Source organism: Trachemys scripta, chromosome 18, assembly GCF_013100865.1.
Source record: "Trachemys scripta elegans isolate TJP31775 chromosome 18, CAS_Tse_1.0, whole genome shotgun sequence".
NCBI classification, from domain to species: domain Eukaryota; kingdom Metazoa; phylum Chordata; order Testudines; family Emydidae; genus Trachemys; species Trachemys scripta.
In genome coordinates this window covers 23,831,567-23,851,555 of record NC_048315.1, presented here as the reverse complement: position 1 = coordinate 23,851,555, position 19,989 = coordinate 23,831,567, and the positions used below count along the sequence as shown (strand labels likewise).

At 50.3% G+C, this 19,989-nt stretch overlaps 1 protein-coding gene across 16 annotated transcripts in view; it reads right to left on the bottom strand.

The window, feature by feature from the left end:
- Positions 1-218: 218 nt before the first annotated feature.
- The window catches only part of TSPOAP1 (TSPO associated protein 1), a 171,614-nt gene continuing 151,843 nt past the window's right edge, over positions 219-19,989 (bottom strand). For 9 of the 16 annotated variants that reach the window (XM_034752887.1, XM_034752885.1, XM_034752886.1 and 6 more), the window contains 4 exons: positions 18,884-18,987; positions 18,081-18,152; positions 16,009-16,137; positions 219-1,979 (listed from right to left, as the gene is read on the bottom strand). In XM_034752887.1, the coding sequence (XP_034608778.1) occupies positions 1,764-1,979; positions 16,009-16,137; positions 18,081-18,152; positions 18,884-18,987 (521 nt within the window). In that variant the 3' untranslated portion in view covers positions 219-1,763. Of the gene's footprint in view, positions 1,980-6,712; positions 7,566-8,597; positions 9,231-11,370; positions 11,526-12,159; positions 12,224-16,008; positions 16,138-18,080; positions 18,153-18,883; positions 18,988-19,989 lie in introns of those variants that run through there. The other 7 variants (XR_004643465.1, XR_004643466.1, XR_004643462.1 and 4 more) reach the window with 7 other exon arrangements.

Genomic DNA, 19,989 nt, shown 5'->3' with positions numbered 1-19,989 from the left:
ACCTACTGTTGTTTTAGCCTCTTGCAGCATCATGTCCACCTCAGCATGTCCTCTCCTCAGGGCAGGGCTAGCTGGTCTGATTTCAGGGGTAGCAAGTGCATCTCTGGACAACCTTTCTCTGAGCACCCCATTGTCTCTTGTTTTGGAAGGGGAAGGCGGGGGGTTGGGTGGGAAAAATAAGCAGTAGTGAATTTACCCTTTTTTGTAGAAAAAGTGTATTTTTGTGAAAATAGATTTTATTATAATAAATTTTGATTTTAAATACAAACATACTGTATCACCAACACCCGTGGCTGAGTGTCATTCAAATACCAAACATAACTGCCTTGCTCAAACAAATACCCACCTGAAACATGCAAAGGAATGAACGCTGCCATAAAAGGATAGAACCATGTATTACAAAACTCTCCTTGGCGGTAGAAAGGGATGCATTCCCAATGCAAGGAACATGGTGTCTCTTATGAAAACAGCTGCAAACTCGCTGGCGGAGGTTTGCTCCCAGTTCCGCTCTCCAGACACACGCACCGTCAGGATCACACAAACATCGAAACAATCCAGTCAATAGTTAAATAAGCAGACAAGTCAAATAAGGCGGGATCCCCGGCTGACTGCAATTGCCATGCACCGACTGCAAACGCCAGGAATGTGACTCCAGCAGACTCCTGCTAACTCTGCCAGCAGCCCTGCGGAGATGCAAAGCTATTTAATGTATCCCCTACTGCAAAATGCTTTGGGGCATTGACTCCAGGGCTGTTGGAACCGAGGGGGGGGGGGGGCAGAACTAGTGCCCTCACAATGGAAACACTGTGGTGGTGCCACCCCGTGTAAACTTGTGCATGCCGGGGGGGGGGGGGGGGGGACAAGGGAGGCTGAGGTGAGAGTGGGACCCAGAGGGCTGGAATGGGCCTGGAAGCCAGCAGGTGCACCCAGGACCCTCCATCCCAGCCTGTACATGGCTGACCCTCCCCTTCCCTGCCAAGTCTCAGTACCACCCCTCACTCCCCTTCCTATCACTCTGTCCCCTCCCCCCCCCTCATTTTCCGGAAGCTTCTGCCCTCCCCCCAATCTACTCCTCCCTTCTTGGTGAACTGTCGCAGCGCAGCACGGCTGAGACAGGCAGGAGGCTCCCAGGCACAGCTGCATAGTCACCGGTTTCCAGTACAACTGTCTAACGCAGCAGCCCAGAGGCAGCAAAAGGGGCCGGCGGGGGAGAGTCAAGTGCAAACCCTCATTTCAGGGAGTGCAGGAGTCGCCAACAGCCTCCTCTGGACGGGAGAGAGAAACGCCAGGGCCCACTAGTCACCGGGGTCTCAGTCTTACAACAAAGGAGTGTTTCCTACGCGTCGGGACGGTTAGCAAACTTACAGCCGGAGTATCTTCTTTGACATTAAAGTATTTACAAGGAGTTGGTGCTGCTGAGAGCAGGTTGGATCTGGGCACACTACTGCGAGGTACCTGCACCCGAGCGCCCAGGCCCCTTTCCCAGGTACCTGCACCCGAGCGCCCAGGCCCCTTCCAGCACTGCCCCAGCTGCAGGAGCACTACCTCTGCCCAGACACTTGCTACACTGAGTGTGCAGTCCCACAGCGGCAGGGCTCTATGTGAAGATGAGGTGAAGGAGGCCTAGGGCTGGAGCCATTCCAAGTCTTTAATAATTAAAGTTCACTTTTCCTTATTCCAATTCTCTGCGGTGGTCAGTTTGCTGCAGAGGCCTTGTCAGAAATCTCCCCGCCTGGGCCTCCAGAGATCAGCAACATCCTTTTCTAGTTCTTCTTACTGGGCCCTAGTTTCTTTAAGAGCTTTTTCCCCTTGCAGAAGAAGCTTCTTTTCTTTTTACTCTGAGTGGACAGGTCACTTGATTCAAGAGTCTCCAGTGATGCTTGGTCTGGACTCGGGTCACAAACGAGAGTGCAGGAAGGTGGCACTTCAGGAATGTTAGGCAAGGGGTCCCTCTGTTCACCAGGCCCATCTGAATTCAGCTAAACAGGAAAAGAGTGAACAAAAGAGAGAGAAGAGTTTAGACCCCAGCAGTGACATCATTGCCACAGAAAGGCCGTACAATGAGACAAAACCCTGACAGCCCATGTCTATAGCTGGTCATCTCTTCCAGCAAAGGCCACCTCCCCAGCAAATTCAGCCAGGCCATTTCAAGTGGCTTTAAAATGCTCCCCAGCGCCAACCAAGACCATGCATGGGATCAGGTTTTGCACAGCCCTTGGTAAATTCTGGGCTACACGCTGAGAGTTGGAGACAATGCAGCCATCTGCCTTTGGGTGACAGGAACAGAGGGTTGTGGGTGGCGGTGGTGGGAAGCAGGCCTTCAAGGCTGTGCCCTAAAGATACCGGAGTAGGCTGCTGAGGGGGTCAGCCTGTGGGCTACCCACTAAACATTTGGGCCACAGGGTGTGCCACTAGGCCTCTCCTCAGACTGGGGAGCCCAGGGCCTGATGGGGAGGGATGTATGTGGGGCCTGTGCAGGGGCAAACTGCTTGGCCAAGCATGTGCGACAGCTAGAACTCTCCCATAGCAGCAGCTGCTGGGCCAAACCTGAGCTCTGAGCCTTTTCAGGGTCCCTCAGCACCAATCACAGCTCAACCATGGCCAATAGTAACTATGGGAAGCAGCATACGACATGATGGGCAGGGAGGAGTTAATCATGGACCTGGACATAGAGGGGATCCTTGGAGCAAGTGACCGTAAAGCAACTGAGTTTCCAGCAGTAAGGAAGGGGCAATCAGCAACAATCACAAAGAGGCGCCCAACTTCAGCCAAGCACATCAGGTGTGTAGCACACTGTACAATGGGGCTCGGCCTTCTGGGCATTACTGCAATGTACAGAATCACAGCAAACATTGGGGGCAATCCTGGCTCCTGGAGCCTCTCCCCTAAGAACGAGTAAGGCCCTTCACAGGCTGAGATCCCGCCCCCTCTTCAAACAGGAAACTCCAGTCCTTCATGCAAAGAGAAATTATGGAGGTAACATTTCAAAAGCACTTCCATGTCTTGGCAGCCGGTCTCACGGTGAGTCATGGACTCCAAAACCCGTACGGGGATTTGACAATGGGATGTGGGCTCCTAAGTCACTCTGGCCTAGGGTCACAAAAGTACAAAGTCCCAGATTTAGGCGTGTGATTTGCAAAACTCCCATTGACCCTATGTGCCTAAACTCACTTGGCGCCTCTGTTTCTGAAGTGAAACGTTCCCTCGGTGCCTTGGTTTCTGCCTGTCAGCATACACGCTGCTGCCTGCCCCTTGTATTCGGCTGCCTAAATTACATGCGGAACTCAGTGTGTGCTTACAGGCTGCCCAGCAGACCAGCCCCTCAGGGGAGATCACACAAACCAGTGGGATGGGGCAAGGGGAGGCCCCCACAGATATTAGCCTAGTGGTTCAGCTTCTCATCTGGGATGCAGAAGACCTCCAGTTCAAGTCCCCACCCTCCACCTGATGAGGAGGGATTTGAATCGGAATCTGCCACCTCTCACACGAGAGCTCTAACCACTGGGCTATGGGATACTCTGATGGGGGGAGGGGTGGCCGCCCTCCCTCTCTCCTGTTGAAATGGTTTCACTCTGGCTCTATCATTAAAGAGCAACTGGAGCAGTGGACCTGGACCCTGGTCTCCCACATCCCGAGGGAGCGCACTGACCACAAGGCTAGAGTCAGTCCCATGCTGTGCCTGCGCTCTCTCGCCCAGAGGAGTCTAATGATTTAATTCACAGTGGAACAGCTTCAACAGAAGTGGCTGTGGGGCCCCCACATCAGAATATCCCATAGTTTAGAGTTAGATCACTTCCCTCAGTGGTCACAGAGCCCAGTTTAAATCCCTTCTCCTTTTCAGGGGCTCTCCCAAATCCCAGGGGGAGTAGCTGAACCACTGGGCTAAACATTACCAGAGGTCGTCCTTTCCCTGCCCCCACCAAGCTTCCTGCAAAAATCACCTTAGGTGCTTAACTCCAAAGTGGGGTCCCAGCTGAGAATCACTAGCAGAGACAGGTGCCTGTCTCCAGGAGAAGGAGGGGCACCGCGCACACCCCTCTCACAGCATCTCCCACTGGCTAGCGTAGGCAGTTCCCTGCCTAGCATGCTGGCTTCTGTGAAGCGCGGTCTGAGTATGTCTACACAGCAACACAAGCCCAGCGGCAATGGGACTGAGTTAGCAGACCTGGGTTTCAGACCCCAGAGCTCAAGTGGCTACATTGATTGCCAACCCTAGGTCTTTAACCTGGACGTGAACTCGGGGCTCTGGCATCCACACTGCAACACGCAGATCTGAGTCCATCCAACGGCATTCCAGACTTCCTAGCATCCGCCCAAAATGTGGCCGCTCTAGACCTTTGTTGATGGTACCCTGAAGGGAAAACTTGACTGTCTACCCTGCACATTACAGGAAATTTGAACTGCCCACCAATATATTCTGCCCAACTGTCTGTGCAGTCCCAGCAACATGGAGGGGGTGCTGTTTGAAGAACTTTTCTCACTTGCACTTTCACTCCTGTTTCAGGAAACATGCACAGCTTCGGTGAGACACTGGTGGATATTTCAGTGGTGTTTTCTGACCCATTGAAGGCACCTGACAGAGTAAATGATGGAGGAGAAGGACACAGACATGGAAGTTTCAAAGTGGCTGATGCTGCTTATAACGCTCAGTACATCCACTGATATCCCTTTTATAGACTGGCACTTCTGGAGCAGGGCCACAAGGACAGACTGGTGGGACCACATTGTCTTGCAGACCTGGGATGACCAGTAGTGGGTCCAGAACTTCTGCATGAAGGAAGCTACTTTTCTAGTGTTCTGTGAGCAGCTTGCCCCAGCTCTCCAGTGTGAAGACACATACATGAGGGCAGCCAAGGTGGTCCAGAAGCAGGTTGCTATAACCATCTGGAAGCTGGTTACCCCAGACTACTACAGGTCTGTTGCAAACCAGTTTGGGGTTGGAAAGTCGACTCTGGGTAAAGATATCTGAGGCAATCAGATGTGTGGTTTACCCCAAGGTGGCGGGCATTAAAGATATTCCTGAAGTAGTTGCTGCCTTTGAGAAAATGGGGTTTCCAAACTGTGCTGGGGCTGTTAATGGGACTCGTGTGCTCATAGTTTGCCCTCTTCAAGGAGCACACGAGCACATAAACCACAAAGAGTTCTACTCCATTGTTATACAGGCCTTGGTGGACCACAGAGGGCAAGTTATGAGTGTCACCACAGGTTGCACTGGGAAAGGTCATGATGCCAGGGTTTTTTGCCGATTGGGAGTCTACATTCATGGACAGGCTGGGACACTATTCCCACCAAATTACATTGTCATGAACGGAGTTACTGTCCCCATCGGTATTCTGGGGGACCCCGTGTACCCACTTTTGCCTTGGCTTATAAATCCATACTCTGATCTCAGAGGCCCTGGCAAAAGACGGTTTAATTACACTGTCAGCAGGTGTGGAATGGTTGCTGAATGTGCATTTGGCAGACTGAAATCCCATTGGAGATGTCTACAGACCCGTGTCATCAATGCTGTATGCATTACAGAGGCTTGCTGTGCCCTTCACAACCCTTGTGAAGCCAGAGGGAGCCAGTTCCCCAGAATGGGCCTAGGACAGCGAGGGGCTGCTGAATCGGGACGCTCAGCCACGAAGTGCAGCTCCCAACGCTGGAGCTGGATGTACTGGGCACCAGAAGGCAGGGATGCTTTGTGCTCCCACAGCGTGGGCTTGCCTGGCCCAACGGAAGAGGGGGATGGTACCTGTATGATTGTTCTTGTGTGTGGGGGGGGTGGAAGATTCATTGCTTGTGGAGGGTTTCAGAGCTGTGTGTGTGTGGGGAGGGGGTTGACTGCCATGCAATGTACTTATGAATGACCTCACTGAATATCAAATGGGGGTAGGGGTGTGGGGTTGATACACAGTGTGGGTTGATGTAAGGCAGTGTTTTTCAAAGTTCGGGTCATGACCCAGTACTGGGTTGCAGCATGTCAGGCACTGGGTTGCTCTGGTCAGCACCGCCAACTGGGATGTTAAAAGTCCCATTGGCGGTGCTGCCCAACTAAGGCAGGCTAGTGCCGACCTGTTCCGACACTGCGCTGCGTCCCGGAAGTGGCCAGTAGGTCTGGCTCCTAGGCGGGGGGGCCACGGGGTTCCGTGCCCCAAGCACCGGCTCTGCACTCCCATTGGCCGGGAGTTGCGCGGAGCCACTTGCACGCCTCCGCCTAGGAGCCGGACCTGCTGCTGAACACTTCAGGCGCAGCGCAGTCCGCGGTGCCAGGACAGGCAAGAAACCACCCTCTGCACCCCAGCTGCATCGCTGACTGGGAGCCGCCGGAGGTAAGTCCATGCCCCAATCCCCTGCCCTAGCCCTGAGCCCCCCACAAACCCTGAACCCCTTCCTGCACCCCAAACCCCTCATCCCCAGCCCCACCCCAGCCTGCACCCCAGCCCAGAGCCCTGACCCCCTCCTGCACTCCAACCCCCTGCCCCATCCTAGAGCCCCCTCCCACACCCTGAACCCCTCATTCCCAGCCCCACCCCGCAGCCCTCACCCCCACACCTCAACTCTCTGCCCCAGCCCTGAGCCCCTCCCACACCCCAACCCCTCATCCCAGCTCCATTGGGTCGCAGGCATCAACAATTTTCTTCTACTGGGTCCCCAGAAAAAAAGTTTGAAAACCACTGACGTAAGGTGACTGATGTAGCTAACTGTACTGATAAAGAAAGTCTGGCAATTGTCCCTGATCATGTGTTACTTTTATTATGTGAAATACACACGGTATGATGTGATGCAGTGATAGCAATAAACTTATAAACATGGCCCGGCTGCCATTAGCACACCAAAACACCAGCAACAACAAAACCTTTAAAAAAGAGAACAAAGTGCATGAACAAATGCAAACAGTGAAACCATGTTCAAGACAGAATCCCCCTACCATTGCATATCCCCTGGCTCTCCATACCCCCTTCCCTTCCTTCCACATGTGCTGCACACTTGGCGTGGGGGAGGAGTGGGAGAGGCATCCACGGGCAATACGGAGGGCTGCATGTGCCACAGTTGCCCTGGCCTGCCGCTCATTGGGCCCAATTGCATGGGCCACCCAGCCATGGCGTTGTCCAAGTTGTTTCTGGACTGCTGCATGGGGAACTGCCGAGGAGACTCGGGCCTTGGTGTGGGGGATGAAGCAGGAGCCTGTTAGCGATAGCAGCCACTCAAAACGATCTTTCTGCTGAGCTCCGTCCTCCTCCCTTAGCCGCCGTTTCTCGTCCAGGAACTACAAAGAAAGTGCCTGCTCCTAAGCTGCAAACCTGTCCTCAAAGGCAGCCTGAGCCTTTCCCCTTGCCTCTCGCCGCAAGTCCCTCTGCCCGTGGTTCTGGACCTGCTTGTGGGCCCTGTCCAGAACTTCAGCCATCAGTTGATCATGGAAACAGTCCCTCTTGGAACGGTCTGTGGAGGTACGTTGGTCCAGGCTTCTGCTGCACTGTGGGCGAGCTGTGGAGGTGCTGCAGCCAGTAGGGGGCGAGGGGCCTGGCAGAGGACCAGACACCGAGGGTTTTCTTCTCACATGCAGGAGCACAGGAAGAATCCTTGTGGAATTTCAAGGACATAAAATGTTACTTTTCCAAACCGAACTTCAATATATTGTGAGAGGGATGCTACAGACCACAGACGCTCCCTGAACACAGCCTGGTTAATCGCAGCGAAGATGTCCAGAGACAATGGTAAGTTAAAAATTACAGCTGCTTCCCCCCCGCCTTAAAATTGCAGAACTACTTGAGTTAGCCGGGGGAGGTCGGTGGCCATACACTGCACAAGGTTTTTCTATCATTTCTGGCATTCCGCATTTTGGAGGACGGAACAGTTCTTGTGGTGCCTGATTGGCAAAGAGAGGTGTTAATGGGAATCCTGCAGTGTATGCCACTGAAGTATTTAAATGTCTAGTGACTGAACAGCACATCTACGAGTGCAGTGGGCTGGTCAGCTACTGAGGTGGGCTGGGAAAATACAACCTTCTCTGTGACTACCTGCTTCATGAGGGAACCAACAGGATGCTGCATTAGCTTCCACACAGCTTAGCCTGTTATGGCTCAATGCAAACACACAGAACTCCATGGCCATCCCCCTCCCTGGAGAAAATGTCAACCCCCAGTTGTATTTGGGACAAATGATTTCAGCACCCATGGACTGCATGGACTCCCTCAAACTGAACTGGACTAGATTTGTAAATGGAATACATTTCCACATGCCTCCGCTTCGCGGTTTTCGGGTGGCTCATTACACCCCTGAGTGGTTACAGGGCGGAGTGCTTACAGGGATAGCAATGTAAGGTTATTATTTTCAACACACAGGAAAGCACTAGCAAAACTGTGCACCTTTCCAGTAGAAATTCACTTCTCAAGGTATTTTTACTGTCTGCACTTTGTGGTTACCATTTTGAATTCCACATGGCGGGGCAGGACGAGGGTTGCTGGTGAGACACCAAGGTGCTGCCATACAATCTGCCATCAGCAGATACACGCTGATAGCCAGGGCTAGTACTAACTTTTGCATTAGTTCACAGAATAGAAATCCATCCCATTCCTATATTAATAGACATTAACATGGAGCCAGAAACTTACCAGGCTCCAGGACGGCTTCTACCTCTTCCGTTTCAGCTGCAGGTGCCACGGTGGTTCCTCCTGTGGCACCAAAAAGCTCCTCTGAGTACAGCCCAGGTTGTATTGCAGCTGGTTTTGCTCCAAAGCCTCTTCTGGGACCAATGTCAGCTTTGGTGGCCTCACTTGCTGCCTGCCGCTGGCTGCCATCAGCCCCCAGGCTGGCTCCGTGCCCAGCACCTGGTTAAATGCGCCTCATAAAATGATGTTGGCGAGTTGCCCAAGGTGCCGCTCCAGTCCCCGGTTTCCCTGTACTCAGTCCTGAGCTGCGTAGTCCTCTCCCTGCCCTGGTCACCGGCCAGTAAATTTGCCAGCTTCTTCGCTATTTGCTGCTATGCGTGGTCATTCCTGGTACATCTCCTAAATCCACTGCTTTGCTGGCCCCACAGCAGAGATTTCCCAAGTCTGGCCATGCTCCCACAAGCATGAAGCAGCGCGCTTCTGGTCAGTGTCCATTTCAAACGCAGAAGGCTCTCTGAAGGGGTATTTGGAGCTTGGCAATCAGAATAAAATGGAAGGGTTAAACTCTGATTTCCTGAGCTGCTGTAATACAACAAGGGGGAGTTGCTTCCATTTCCCTGGAGTCAACTGGCAATTCTTGGGAGAGAGAGAACAAAGGAAGTTGGCCTATGGGATTATGGAATACTCTTGGCAGACTCCCAGAACCCGAGTCTGAGGTGGCTGCATCTACACTACAGAATGATGGGGCTTGAACCCTAGATCCCAGCTTGACTCAAGCTTGAACCCTCCACCCTCTCGGTGTCCTAGGATCCTGGGTCTGAGCCTGAGTCCAAGACAATTTGTGTGTAGATGGAAGGGGGGCTTGGGCTCAACTCTGAGTCCACGCCCGGGGTTACGCTGCAGTGTAGACAGACGCTAAGGCAGTTTCCAGACGACTGTGCCCCTTGCAGGAGTCTGGTTCCTCTTGTGTAGCCCAAGTTTCACCTCACTTAAAAACGACTTGCTTACAAAATCAGGAAGCTCTCCAGCTCAGCCATGCCCTTAGCCATCCTGGGCTGCTAATGCATTGTGGAGCCTATCACAATAAACCAGCCTTTGCCCTCCTCTGCCCTGTCTACGGCTCCTGGATGGGCACTGAACATCGCCACTGACTTGTCAGGTCTGAGACTCATCTTTCCAGCTTCCAGTTGTACTCACTACAGCATAGTCACCCAAAGAGCAGCTGCAGGCAGGAGCAGAGGTGGGTTCGTCACCAGCACACTGCTCTGAAACTGCATCACTAGACGCTCTGGTCAGGAAAGCTTAGCTATTCAGGACAGCCCCCAGTCTGAGTTTCGGTTCCATAGGAGTCAATGGGAGTTAAGCACAGGCACAAGTGGTTTCATGAATCGGGGGCTAGAAGTGTCTAGCTAACAGAATCATAGAATCATAAACAATCAGGGTTGGAAGGGACCTCAGGAGGTCGTCTAGTCCAACCCCCAGCTCAAAGCAGGACCAGTCCCCAACTAAATCATCCTGCTCTGCCTGGGAAGAGCATGAGTCAGTGATCTAGACAGCACGATGTTCGGCCTAGGGAGGGGTATTAGCAAAGAGCACAGAGGCTGTCTCTGGAGACAAGCAGAGGAAATGCGACTAGAAGACTGTGTTCGTAGAATGCTGTTGTCTAGTGTCACTTGGGCACGGGAATACTTTGCTACCAGGAGCTTGTTACAAAAAAAGCCTCTGCTGCTGCATAAAAGCAGAAATGGAGGCTCATATGACTGGCAGTCTTGAGCCTGTTTCCTGTGTTGAAATAACAGACTTAGCATCCCTGCATCACCGCACTGCTGAACTGCTCTGTGTCATTAACAGTTAACCAGAAAGGCAGGTGTCCATGGTCTCTTTTTCTTTAGAGTTAAATTCACCTCTAGTTATTCCAGACACTTCATTCATTTCCAAGAAGAACAGATTATAAGATGAGCTGAAACACAACTTCTAGGGAGTCAGAACTCCTGAACATCTTGTGGGGTGGGGTGTTACATGGAAAGAGGCCATTGTTTAGGAGAGGGTGTGACAAAAGTGGAGTCAGTATTCCCGAGAAAGAGCTAAATGAACCTTTTAGAGAATTTGGTTTGGTACTGATGCAAAATGCACGTCTGCTCCCAAATCCAATGAGTTAACAGCAAGCACCGTGACTACAACATTGCTTTCCAGCATCCCAGATAACCAGGGGCTTGTTGCTGTTCATGGATTTAATAGATTTTAAGGCCACAAAGGACCATTATATTAATGTAGACCTCCTGCATAACACAAGCCAGGGAACATCTCCCTGTCAAGCCCAACATATTTGGTTGAGCTACAGCATATTTTTTAGAAAAACATTCCGTCTTCATGTAAGGACTCCAAATGATGGACAATCCACCACATCCCGGGGTAACTTGTCCTAATTGTTCTCTGCTCTCAATGTAAAAAATTGGCATCTTATTCCCAACCTGCATTTGTCTAACCTCAGCTTCCAGCCATTAGATCTTGTTCTGCCCTTGTCCGTTAAATTATAAAATAAAGACCCTATACTGTAGGACGTCTTCTCGCCATGTAGGGCTGATAGACAATAGGTTATAACAACAGTATTATTGTACTATATTTGAATAGATCAATTCAATTATCAAATCTCCATCAGTTAGAAGGACATGACTAACTGTGTTTGTGGTCACAAGTCCTTCTGATTGCCATCTCTGGTGAATGACACACACACACACACACACACACAAAATTACATAGAGGCAGTGGACTCAACTGGTAAGTAACAAATGGAAATTCAGTTCTGGATATTTCTCTAAGAAAAGAAATGAAGAAAAATTACTCTGGAAAGATCTTGATAAACAGTGTTAGTGTTGCAAAAACGAACAATCATGTTAGCCTTTTCTCTTCTCTGTTACTCATGATTTTTTTCTGAAATGATAAATCAAATGTTAAAAAGGAAAAACACAATAAATCTGCTCCCCCTGCACCCTTCAAATGGCGGAGTGCAGGAAGTCACACCCCACAGCTGCAATCCTTTCTGTGAGTGCTGTCAAACAGAACAATTATCCACCGGGGTTAATTTTAGGGACTAGCACCACCCGCATGACCTATTTGGTCAATTTGCTAGTCTTTGGATTGTTTACGGGAGCCCCAGGGAACACAATGAGGAGGAATAGGAGAAGACTGAGCAAAGGACAATGCAGGCTGAATATGGGAAACTATCAGCCTGCAGGCGGAGGTAGGAGCCCCATCACATGGGACAGCTACACCCAGTCTGGGTAAAGCACCATAAACTACTGTGCAGAGAATAACCTTGCCCTCGCAGGGGCCAGCCTGAAGGACAAAGCAGGCCCTTTCTATCCCTTATTTCTAAGAAACCAGCATCATACCACAGTCCCCAAAACCACCAGATAATTGTTCCAAACAACTGCACTTCACAGCATGGCTTCTCTTTGGTAATGAGCCTCATGCAGCCAGCCACTCCACAGCAGGGGAAGGAGAGAAGTCTGGCTGCAGGGCAGGCCAGGCAAGGGATTAAGGAGACCTTCTCCCATACACTTACATGGTTGCTCTCTCTCTCTATGTATCATTCTTATCTATCACTGGACTCTTCTTTTCCTCATTCTCTGAAGAATATAACCGCCAGGGGTGCATAATATGGGCAGAAATAAATAGATGAAATCAATTAGAATGGAATACTTTCTAAAGGTGCTTTACAAACCTCAGTCTTTGACAGAATCTGCATATTACTGATGCAAAGTACACCCATTAGAGCAATTCCTTGATAGCAACAACTATCATTGACATCACCATGGGATTTTCACGGTTGCATCTTGTTTTCATCTACTCAGGACTTCTCAGGGAGTTTCCCTTTGAGGATGAGTTTTCAGTGCTTAGCCTGAGTCCAGAAGTGACAGTTGTTTGAAAGTTTAAGCAAAATCCCTTCATCTCTTTCAGTTATTGGAGAGTTAAAAATATCCCCCATGTTCGCAGAATTGTACGAATCGTTTAATCACCAGTGATTCACATAACTCATCCTCCTTCCTCTGCTTTGTCTGGAAATCGTCCTCACGGAGGGGCTGGGCCCCTGCTTGGTGATGGGCGGGGGAGCTTAATGCAGAAAGTTATAAGCAATTGGAAAATCACTTCTGAATGAGCTCCTAAGATCTGAGTAGGGCCGAATGAAGCTCACAGCTTTGTTGTGACATCATGGTGTCCAGTGACCCCGCCCAAGCCGGCAGAATGGCTCAGAGCTGCAGCTAGGCAACCTGGCAGGAGGAATCTCATCCCCAAGAGTCCAGTGATGCTGTCTCGCTGCTGCTTTTTCAGCTCTGCTGACCCAGCTTTGCAGGAAACGAACAAAGGTAGCGGGAAATGCGAGAGCTTCACTCTCCCCAGCACCCACTCCCTCTCCCCGGCCAGGTCTAGCCTCAGCAAATGGGCTGTGTTTAAAGCCATGCCAGCTAACCCTTTTTAACCAACACAAGAGTAGGCCTATAAAAATATGCTAGCTGGTTACGGTCAATCCTCAGTTCCCCCAGATGTAGCTGGGTTGATATCAATGACTACATTGATTCACAAGGGGTGAGGACTGAGCCCACAGAATACATGCAATGTAGACAGCTCAGTGCTACTAGGAGAACCTTCACTTCTACCTTGCCTGCCTTTTGGTGCTCACTATTTCATTTTCATGACGCTATACCTGGCGGGGGGAGGCTATACTATGTAATCGGAGTAAGAATGCAGCTCAAGGGTCCTGGAACGAAGCTTTATTGCTATATTTCTTCTGGTAATTTAGGGGAGTGTGTAAAGACATTCACTGCCAGGAGCCTCCCGGCAGTGCCCTTTCAATCCGATACCACGTTGTTTTGCAATGGACACAACCGTCAGGATATACAAATTCTGAGTTTAGTGAGAGGTGGGCACTCTGCAGAGACAATGCTAAGGGAACACTAGGGTAGTGAGACAAACCCTGTCGCCTACCACTTCACAGCCAGCAACAAAGCAGGGTCCATAACTATTAATCCATCAGGGCCACCAGTCAGACTCATGCCAAATGTCCTCTTTCCATTGGTGAGCTTTCTAATTGGCTCCTCCTCCAGTGCAGTCTCAGCCATGCAAGTGAAGGTGAGGTCACGGCTACCTGCCTGTGACATCACTGAATGTGGCAGGCAGCCATAAGCAGCTTCAGGATTCAAGTTCTCAACCACCAAGAGTCAAACTTTGTATTCATACGTGTCTCTCTCTAGTTCCTTTCACTGGAAGATCCTGGGGCAATTCAAGTGCATTCATTAATTAGCCTCATAAGACACTAACTATGGGAGGAAGGTGGTCATTCTGTCGTACCTATCTAGGCACTTACGCCATGATCAGAACTTATACCCACACCTGGGGAAGCTGAGGCAAGTATAGAATTCAGTGTCCTATTCCTGGTTCCCCTTTGTAATCACTCACTCAAGCTATACAATGTGTGACAAAGATTCAAATGAGAAACACCCGGAGAACATAAACTCTTCAGGAGAGGGACCATGTCTTTGTATATTTATACACAGTTCTTAGCACATGGTGCCCTGACCTCGAAACGGGTCATACTCAATGTTCATGTTAATAAACGCAGCAGGGAACTGGGAAGGATGTTGGGGTAACTTTCTCAAAAATGTATGGAGCTTGATATAAATGTGAGCTGACATCAGCCCTTGAGGGGAACAAAGGTAAATACTGGTTCACTTGGGAGGAATGTATATCAGGGAGGAACTGGAATGGGTAGACGTGGGAAGCATGTCCGTGTACAGCAGGCAGCCTATTACCAGTTAAATCCTGGAATGTAATAAGTTCAATCACTAACAATTGATTCCCCAAATACACAGCCTCCATCTATCCCAGCTTTGGAATCACGTGCCAAGCCACATAGATACAGAGCCATTAAAAACAGCTGGACCTTAATTGGGATTAGTATGCCTTGATGCACGGGGACATCTGTTTAAGAGAGCTATGCAGAGCCCTCTACCCTAATCTGTGTCCATTCACACACTGGGGAATGCAGAGACTAAGGAAAGTTGTCCTGTGAATTTAAACTGATATCCGTAACTAGCGGGGCACCCTTCTTCCAGGGTCAGAGTAGGTATTTTCAGTTTACCTTTTGTCACTTTGGAAGTGGTTTAAGCTAAACTGAAAAAGCCAAAGGGGAGTGGTACTAGTGTAACTACAGCTCTCTAACGATACCTGTAAAATTAAACTGCTACAACTGGTAAACGTTTCCCAAGCAGACAAGCCCTTCAAATCAGGGTCAAAGGAATCTGAACATCCATGACCAGCAGCTGAGGTGGCCCAGCTTTGGGCTGGCTTTAGAAGATGGGGCAATTAGCCTGTGCAAAGCAGGCACAGCACCTTCCCTGACTGGGGAGGAAATCAAGGCACTGGAGCAGACAGACATTACAGAATGAGGGAGATGGTGCAGTAGCTGGGGAGGGAGGCTTGTGGAGACTCTAGTGTGTTTGAAGGCAAAGGCAAATGAGCAGGGGCTGGCTGAGCCATGGAGGAGGGCAGGAGCTGGGGGGGGGGGGGGGGGCTGGTGCAGGACTAGCAGGAGGCAGGGAAGCCAGGAAGGATTTAGTTAGGGTGACACTAACAGTTCCAGCTTCTTTTAAGAGGCAGAAAATCCTAGGAACTGGGGCAGTCGGGGGTATGTGCCTGTTCACAGACCGAGGCTTGGTGCCAGACTAGGCCTGTGGCTAATGCACAGTTCTGACATCTCTGGCACTCAGGGAGTGGGGAGCTATGGAGGTAATTTCCCAAAGGTAGCTGACAGCTCTGAGATCCCTTTGAGAATTAGGGCCCAACTAAGTGTGGACTTCCCCTGGCAATCAGTGGCTAGAGGCACTGCAGGGGGGTAAGGCAGCACAGAATGGGGTCTGCTTTGGGGAGAGCAGGCTGGCTGTGCCAGGAAGCAGGGGAGGGAGCAGCTGAGCCAGGATTTTCTGGCTGTGAGTTTCCTGGGTTTGAGAGGCGCTCTCGTGGCCTTACATCCTTTTCACAGAGGTGCGTGTGGGGATGTCCCAGAGGGTTTTCAGGTGTGTCACACTCACCACCATGCAGCAGTGAGGGAGCAAGTCCTCAAAGCATTGTCTTGCCTAGAGGCTTCTCCCCTCCTTTAACAAGTGACCCTAATAATTCCCTCCAAACACCTGAGCTGCTCCGGGTGATAAAACCCACTAGGCAAAGTGCAGTGACCTGAGTGGCTGCAGGAGATGGGGTGGGCTGCACTCATGCCCTCCACTCCACACCTCTGGTCACTTTGGAGTTTTGTATCTCTCCCATTTCTCAATTACTGGACGTCCTTTTATATGGAGATGGTAACAACAGTTTCTGTCACAAGAGTCCTCTGCATTGATCAGCTACCATGTCACCTTACCTGACTCTCGGCATTCACTGCACATGTGTCTTGGTCTTCCAAATGAAGCCCCTCAGTCATTCCTCCGTCCAGAGAGACAGCTTCCAGGAAGTTAGATGGGACAAGGCCTCTCTGTCTGTTTAACTCCCCCTGCAAGGTCAGAGGAGTAGTTCTTAGATACGCCACTAAGAAAGACTGACTTGAGAAATGAAGCAGACAACCCCATTGCACTGGGCTGGGCAGATTGCAGCCTGTGGCTAAACCCGGCTAAGGTCATTAGGAAATGTGGCCTGCCTTGCTCCCACAGGCTTGGAGGTCAGAGCCTGGGTTCTGTTCCTGGCTCTGGCCTGCTGGGTGACCTTAGGCAAGTCATGTCCCCTCCTGTGCCTCAGTTTCCCCAATCTCTATATTGGGGATAATGGTCCTGACCTCCATTGTAAAGCGCTTTGAGAGCTAAACTCTGGAGCTGGGACTGTCTCTTTGTTCTGTGTTTGTAGAATACTAGCACAGTGGGGCTTCCGGGAATACAAAGGGTGGGGATGATGAAAAGCACTATGTAGGAGCTGGGGATTCCTGTCATTAGTATTATGCTGGGGGCGGCGTGGGCAGATCTACCAACACCTGTTCCACTCTCACTTCAAGAACAGGTCAGTGTGAGGAGCAGAGTAAAGGGACAAACAATGGAGCCAGATGGATAGATAGACACTGATCACCATAAAGCTACAGAGCACATTGACACCTGGACGAACAGCAACTGACTTTGGAGAAACAAAAGGAAATGATTTGCCTGTTCTGGTGACTTTCTTAATCCTTTTGATTCTATTTGGCATTGGGGGTTTAACTAAAGCTTCTCTGAATAACAACAGGTGCAAAGATACTTTATCCAACAGGACCCAGGAATATAGAGCCATAGTAAATGGAGTGCAGAACTAAACTTGAAAACAGAATCTTGTAGGCAAGACAGGGATCTTGGCCCAACACTGTGTAACATAAATATCCAATTTCTTGCAAACACCCTGAAAGATTCCTGGGCACCTGTAATAGCCCTGGGAGGGAATTAAATTAAATGCGTCTTTTATACAGGGACTTTCTTTCCTCACCAACCAGAGAGTTTGCATTTAGTAGAAAATGTTTGTGACACACTGTTGCTACAGTGAAACTTTGACAACATCAGGAGTGTCTGGTAATTCCCAAGTCCCTGTGTAAATGATATCATAGGCAAGTACACTGTTGTCACGTAGTATGCTTAACCGAAATGAATGGGTTTGGTTTTATACCAAGAACAGACTGGTAACACCTAGAGCTGCCTGAATCATGGAATCATAGATATCAGGGTTGGAAGAGCCCTCAGGAGGTCATCTAGTCCAACCCCCTGCTCAAAGCACATTCAGTTCTCAGGCTTCGAATTCAGACCACGCCTTTATGCCATTAGTGCAAAGGGGTTTCTTTGGGATGTCCCCTACCTGGGAACCAGATTGAAAGAACCAATTCATTTCAAATAAGCCACCACGGAGCCTGTGGACATCACCAGCTTTCAGTCACTGCCAACCTAACTGGATCTGAACCAGGCCCATGGGTCTCTCCCGAGCCCTCCAGGCTCCCAGCAAACGTATCACTTATAATTAAACTAGGCCATGGCACGGATAAAGAAAACAAGGAACAGAGAGAGAAATAGAAATGGCTGTAAAGAAATGGCACTTCTTTAATGACAACTCAGCCTGCAGCAGATGTGGTGTGCTTGCTGAGCACTGTTCATGTACACACTGTGCACAGTACATAGATTCCAGTTTGGCAATAGCTGTATTAGGGTTATGCCAAGAAAGGAACTAGGAGAACGAAAGCGGGGGGGCTCCCCTCCTCCGGGGGCTGGAGAGAGAGAGAATGGCTTAAAGGTAAAATGCAGAAAACAAACCCCAGCTGGAATGTGTCGAACTGGGATTATGTAAGAAACCAAAGGCTGGAATTCATTGTGTTTGGGACAGTCCCTGCTGACAGGCCTCCATTTTGTTTCCCAGTCTCTCCTATTCTGACAGTCGATTGGGAGTAGCCCTTTGGGCTGCATGTCTCTCAGACTCTCTGGACACAGTACTTACGTAATAGAATCCATCATCATCCATGGACCCGAACACTGTGATAACGTCTCCAGCAGTAAATGTCAGCTCAGCCTAAAAGGAGGCACAGTAAGGACGTGGTTAAGAGAGCCCAGCGCTGGGAAGGAAATGGTTAGACACAAACAATGCTCCTGGGACCTGCCTTTCACAAGCTTCTGCACCCCTTTCCCATTTTCATTTCCATCTTAGAAATTCTCTGGGAGATAAAATATTCCGAGGCCTTGGGATTTGTGCCCTGACTCCCCAGGCCATTGTGACAGGCTTGTGAGAGTCCGACTCCCAGTGAGGGAAGCAGGCTCTGTCTGGATGTGAAGATAAAAGGAAACACCAGAAACAGGTCAGCCTTCTGCCCAGAGATGTCTGAGCGCAAGGAACTGACATGAACGGAGCAACATGAACATTGACTCATATCTAAACAGTGATGCGGCCTCTGTGTGGGCCCAATGCCTGGGAATGCTCTAGCAAAAGCGTTAGCTACCAATAACTGTGTTTTACAGGGCCTGATTCCACACTGCAGCTGCAGTCAAAATTGAACTGAATAGATTGAACTTGGGTCTCACGCTCCGATCAGAGTAGGGGAAGTCTGCACAGTCAAGCACCAGACCTCGCTCGGTGGATAAAGGGAAAACTTCTGTCTCCAAGGCTATTATTCCCAGACTTTCACAAGCACTCAGAAAGATGATGATGCAGGGTCAGGCCAAAGGGATCCAGCGTAAGAAGGTAAACCAGAGAAGGAGAGAGAAAGAGAAGTAAGCCTCAGGCAGGAAGTGACTGGTGCTGGTTACCTCCACATCCACATTTGGAGAGCTCTCCCTAGGGTTATAGTCAAAAGCAGCCACCATGGTCCTAGGTGTGATCAGATCAGCCCCAAGGTCCTGCCAGCTGGACCCTGAGGGACAGAAACAAAACAAACATTCGTGAGACTGAAAATCCAGGATGAAACCCCAAATCAGAACAGTTTCTCTGCTATCCCTGGGGCAGATGCAAGCACCAGGTCTCAATGGGTATCTTAAATGGGGGAAGGACATTTGTAGGGTCCAGCTGGGTGACTGGAAAGGCAACTCAGCTGAACCTGGTGAGAAGGTGCCACCTTTTTTCTCACCTCCCCCACTTCCTCATATATCCAGGATTCCCTCACCAGTTCTCTCTGTCTGTCTCCTGACCTGTCTGTGCTCCCACGAATCATCCAGGCCAGCACCTACCACTTGCAGCCAGACTGGGGAGTTGGGGAACCGCAAAGCCATTTGGCTGGTGCGCAGCTCCTGCTCTGATAATGGCAGAGCACTGGGGAAGGCAGGAGTCAATGTGATGAGGTTACGTGGTCGGGGGATGAGGAGCTGGTGAAGGTCCTGCAGAGCCTGCTGGGGAATGCACTGGTCCCTCAGCCACCTCCTTCTATGATCAAAGGATTGCTGCCTTCCTTAGCTTAGACAGCAAATGTGGGGCCCAGTTAGCATTTGTCCAACATGCTGCCACGCAGAGACACTCAGGCTGCAATGCGTAAAAAGGGACGAGCGCTAACTGTGACCACCCCTTCCAATTCCTGCTCCTCTTCTCCAAAGGGGCCTGGCTGAACCAGGCCAGTCAGCCCTTCCAAACAGGGACCAACTGCCCCAGTTATCATGACAGGGCACAGCTAATGGCTGAGGCCGTCCTGTGAAAGCACCTCTCTCGGTTGGGTCTCACTGACACCTTTCTCACCCTTCTGGGATGACATTTTCCAGAGCTAGTCTCTACTCAAAGGCATTTCTTTTTGCTGAAAGTTTGAGCCAAAGCAGTTCAGCCCTTTCTGGGAAGAGAGGCAGTAGCAAGGTCCAGCCCCAACTGAGAGATCCCAGGAACAGTGTTCCTGGTTTGAGGCAGAGAGTTGAAATGTGGCCCCCTTAGCAGG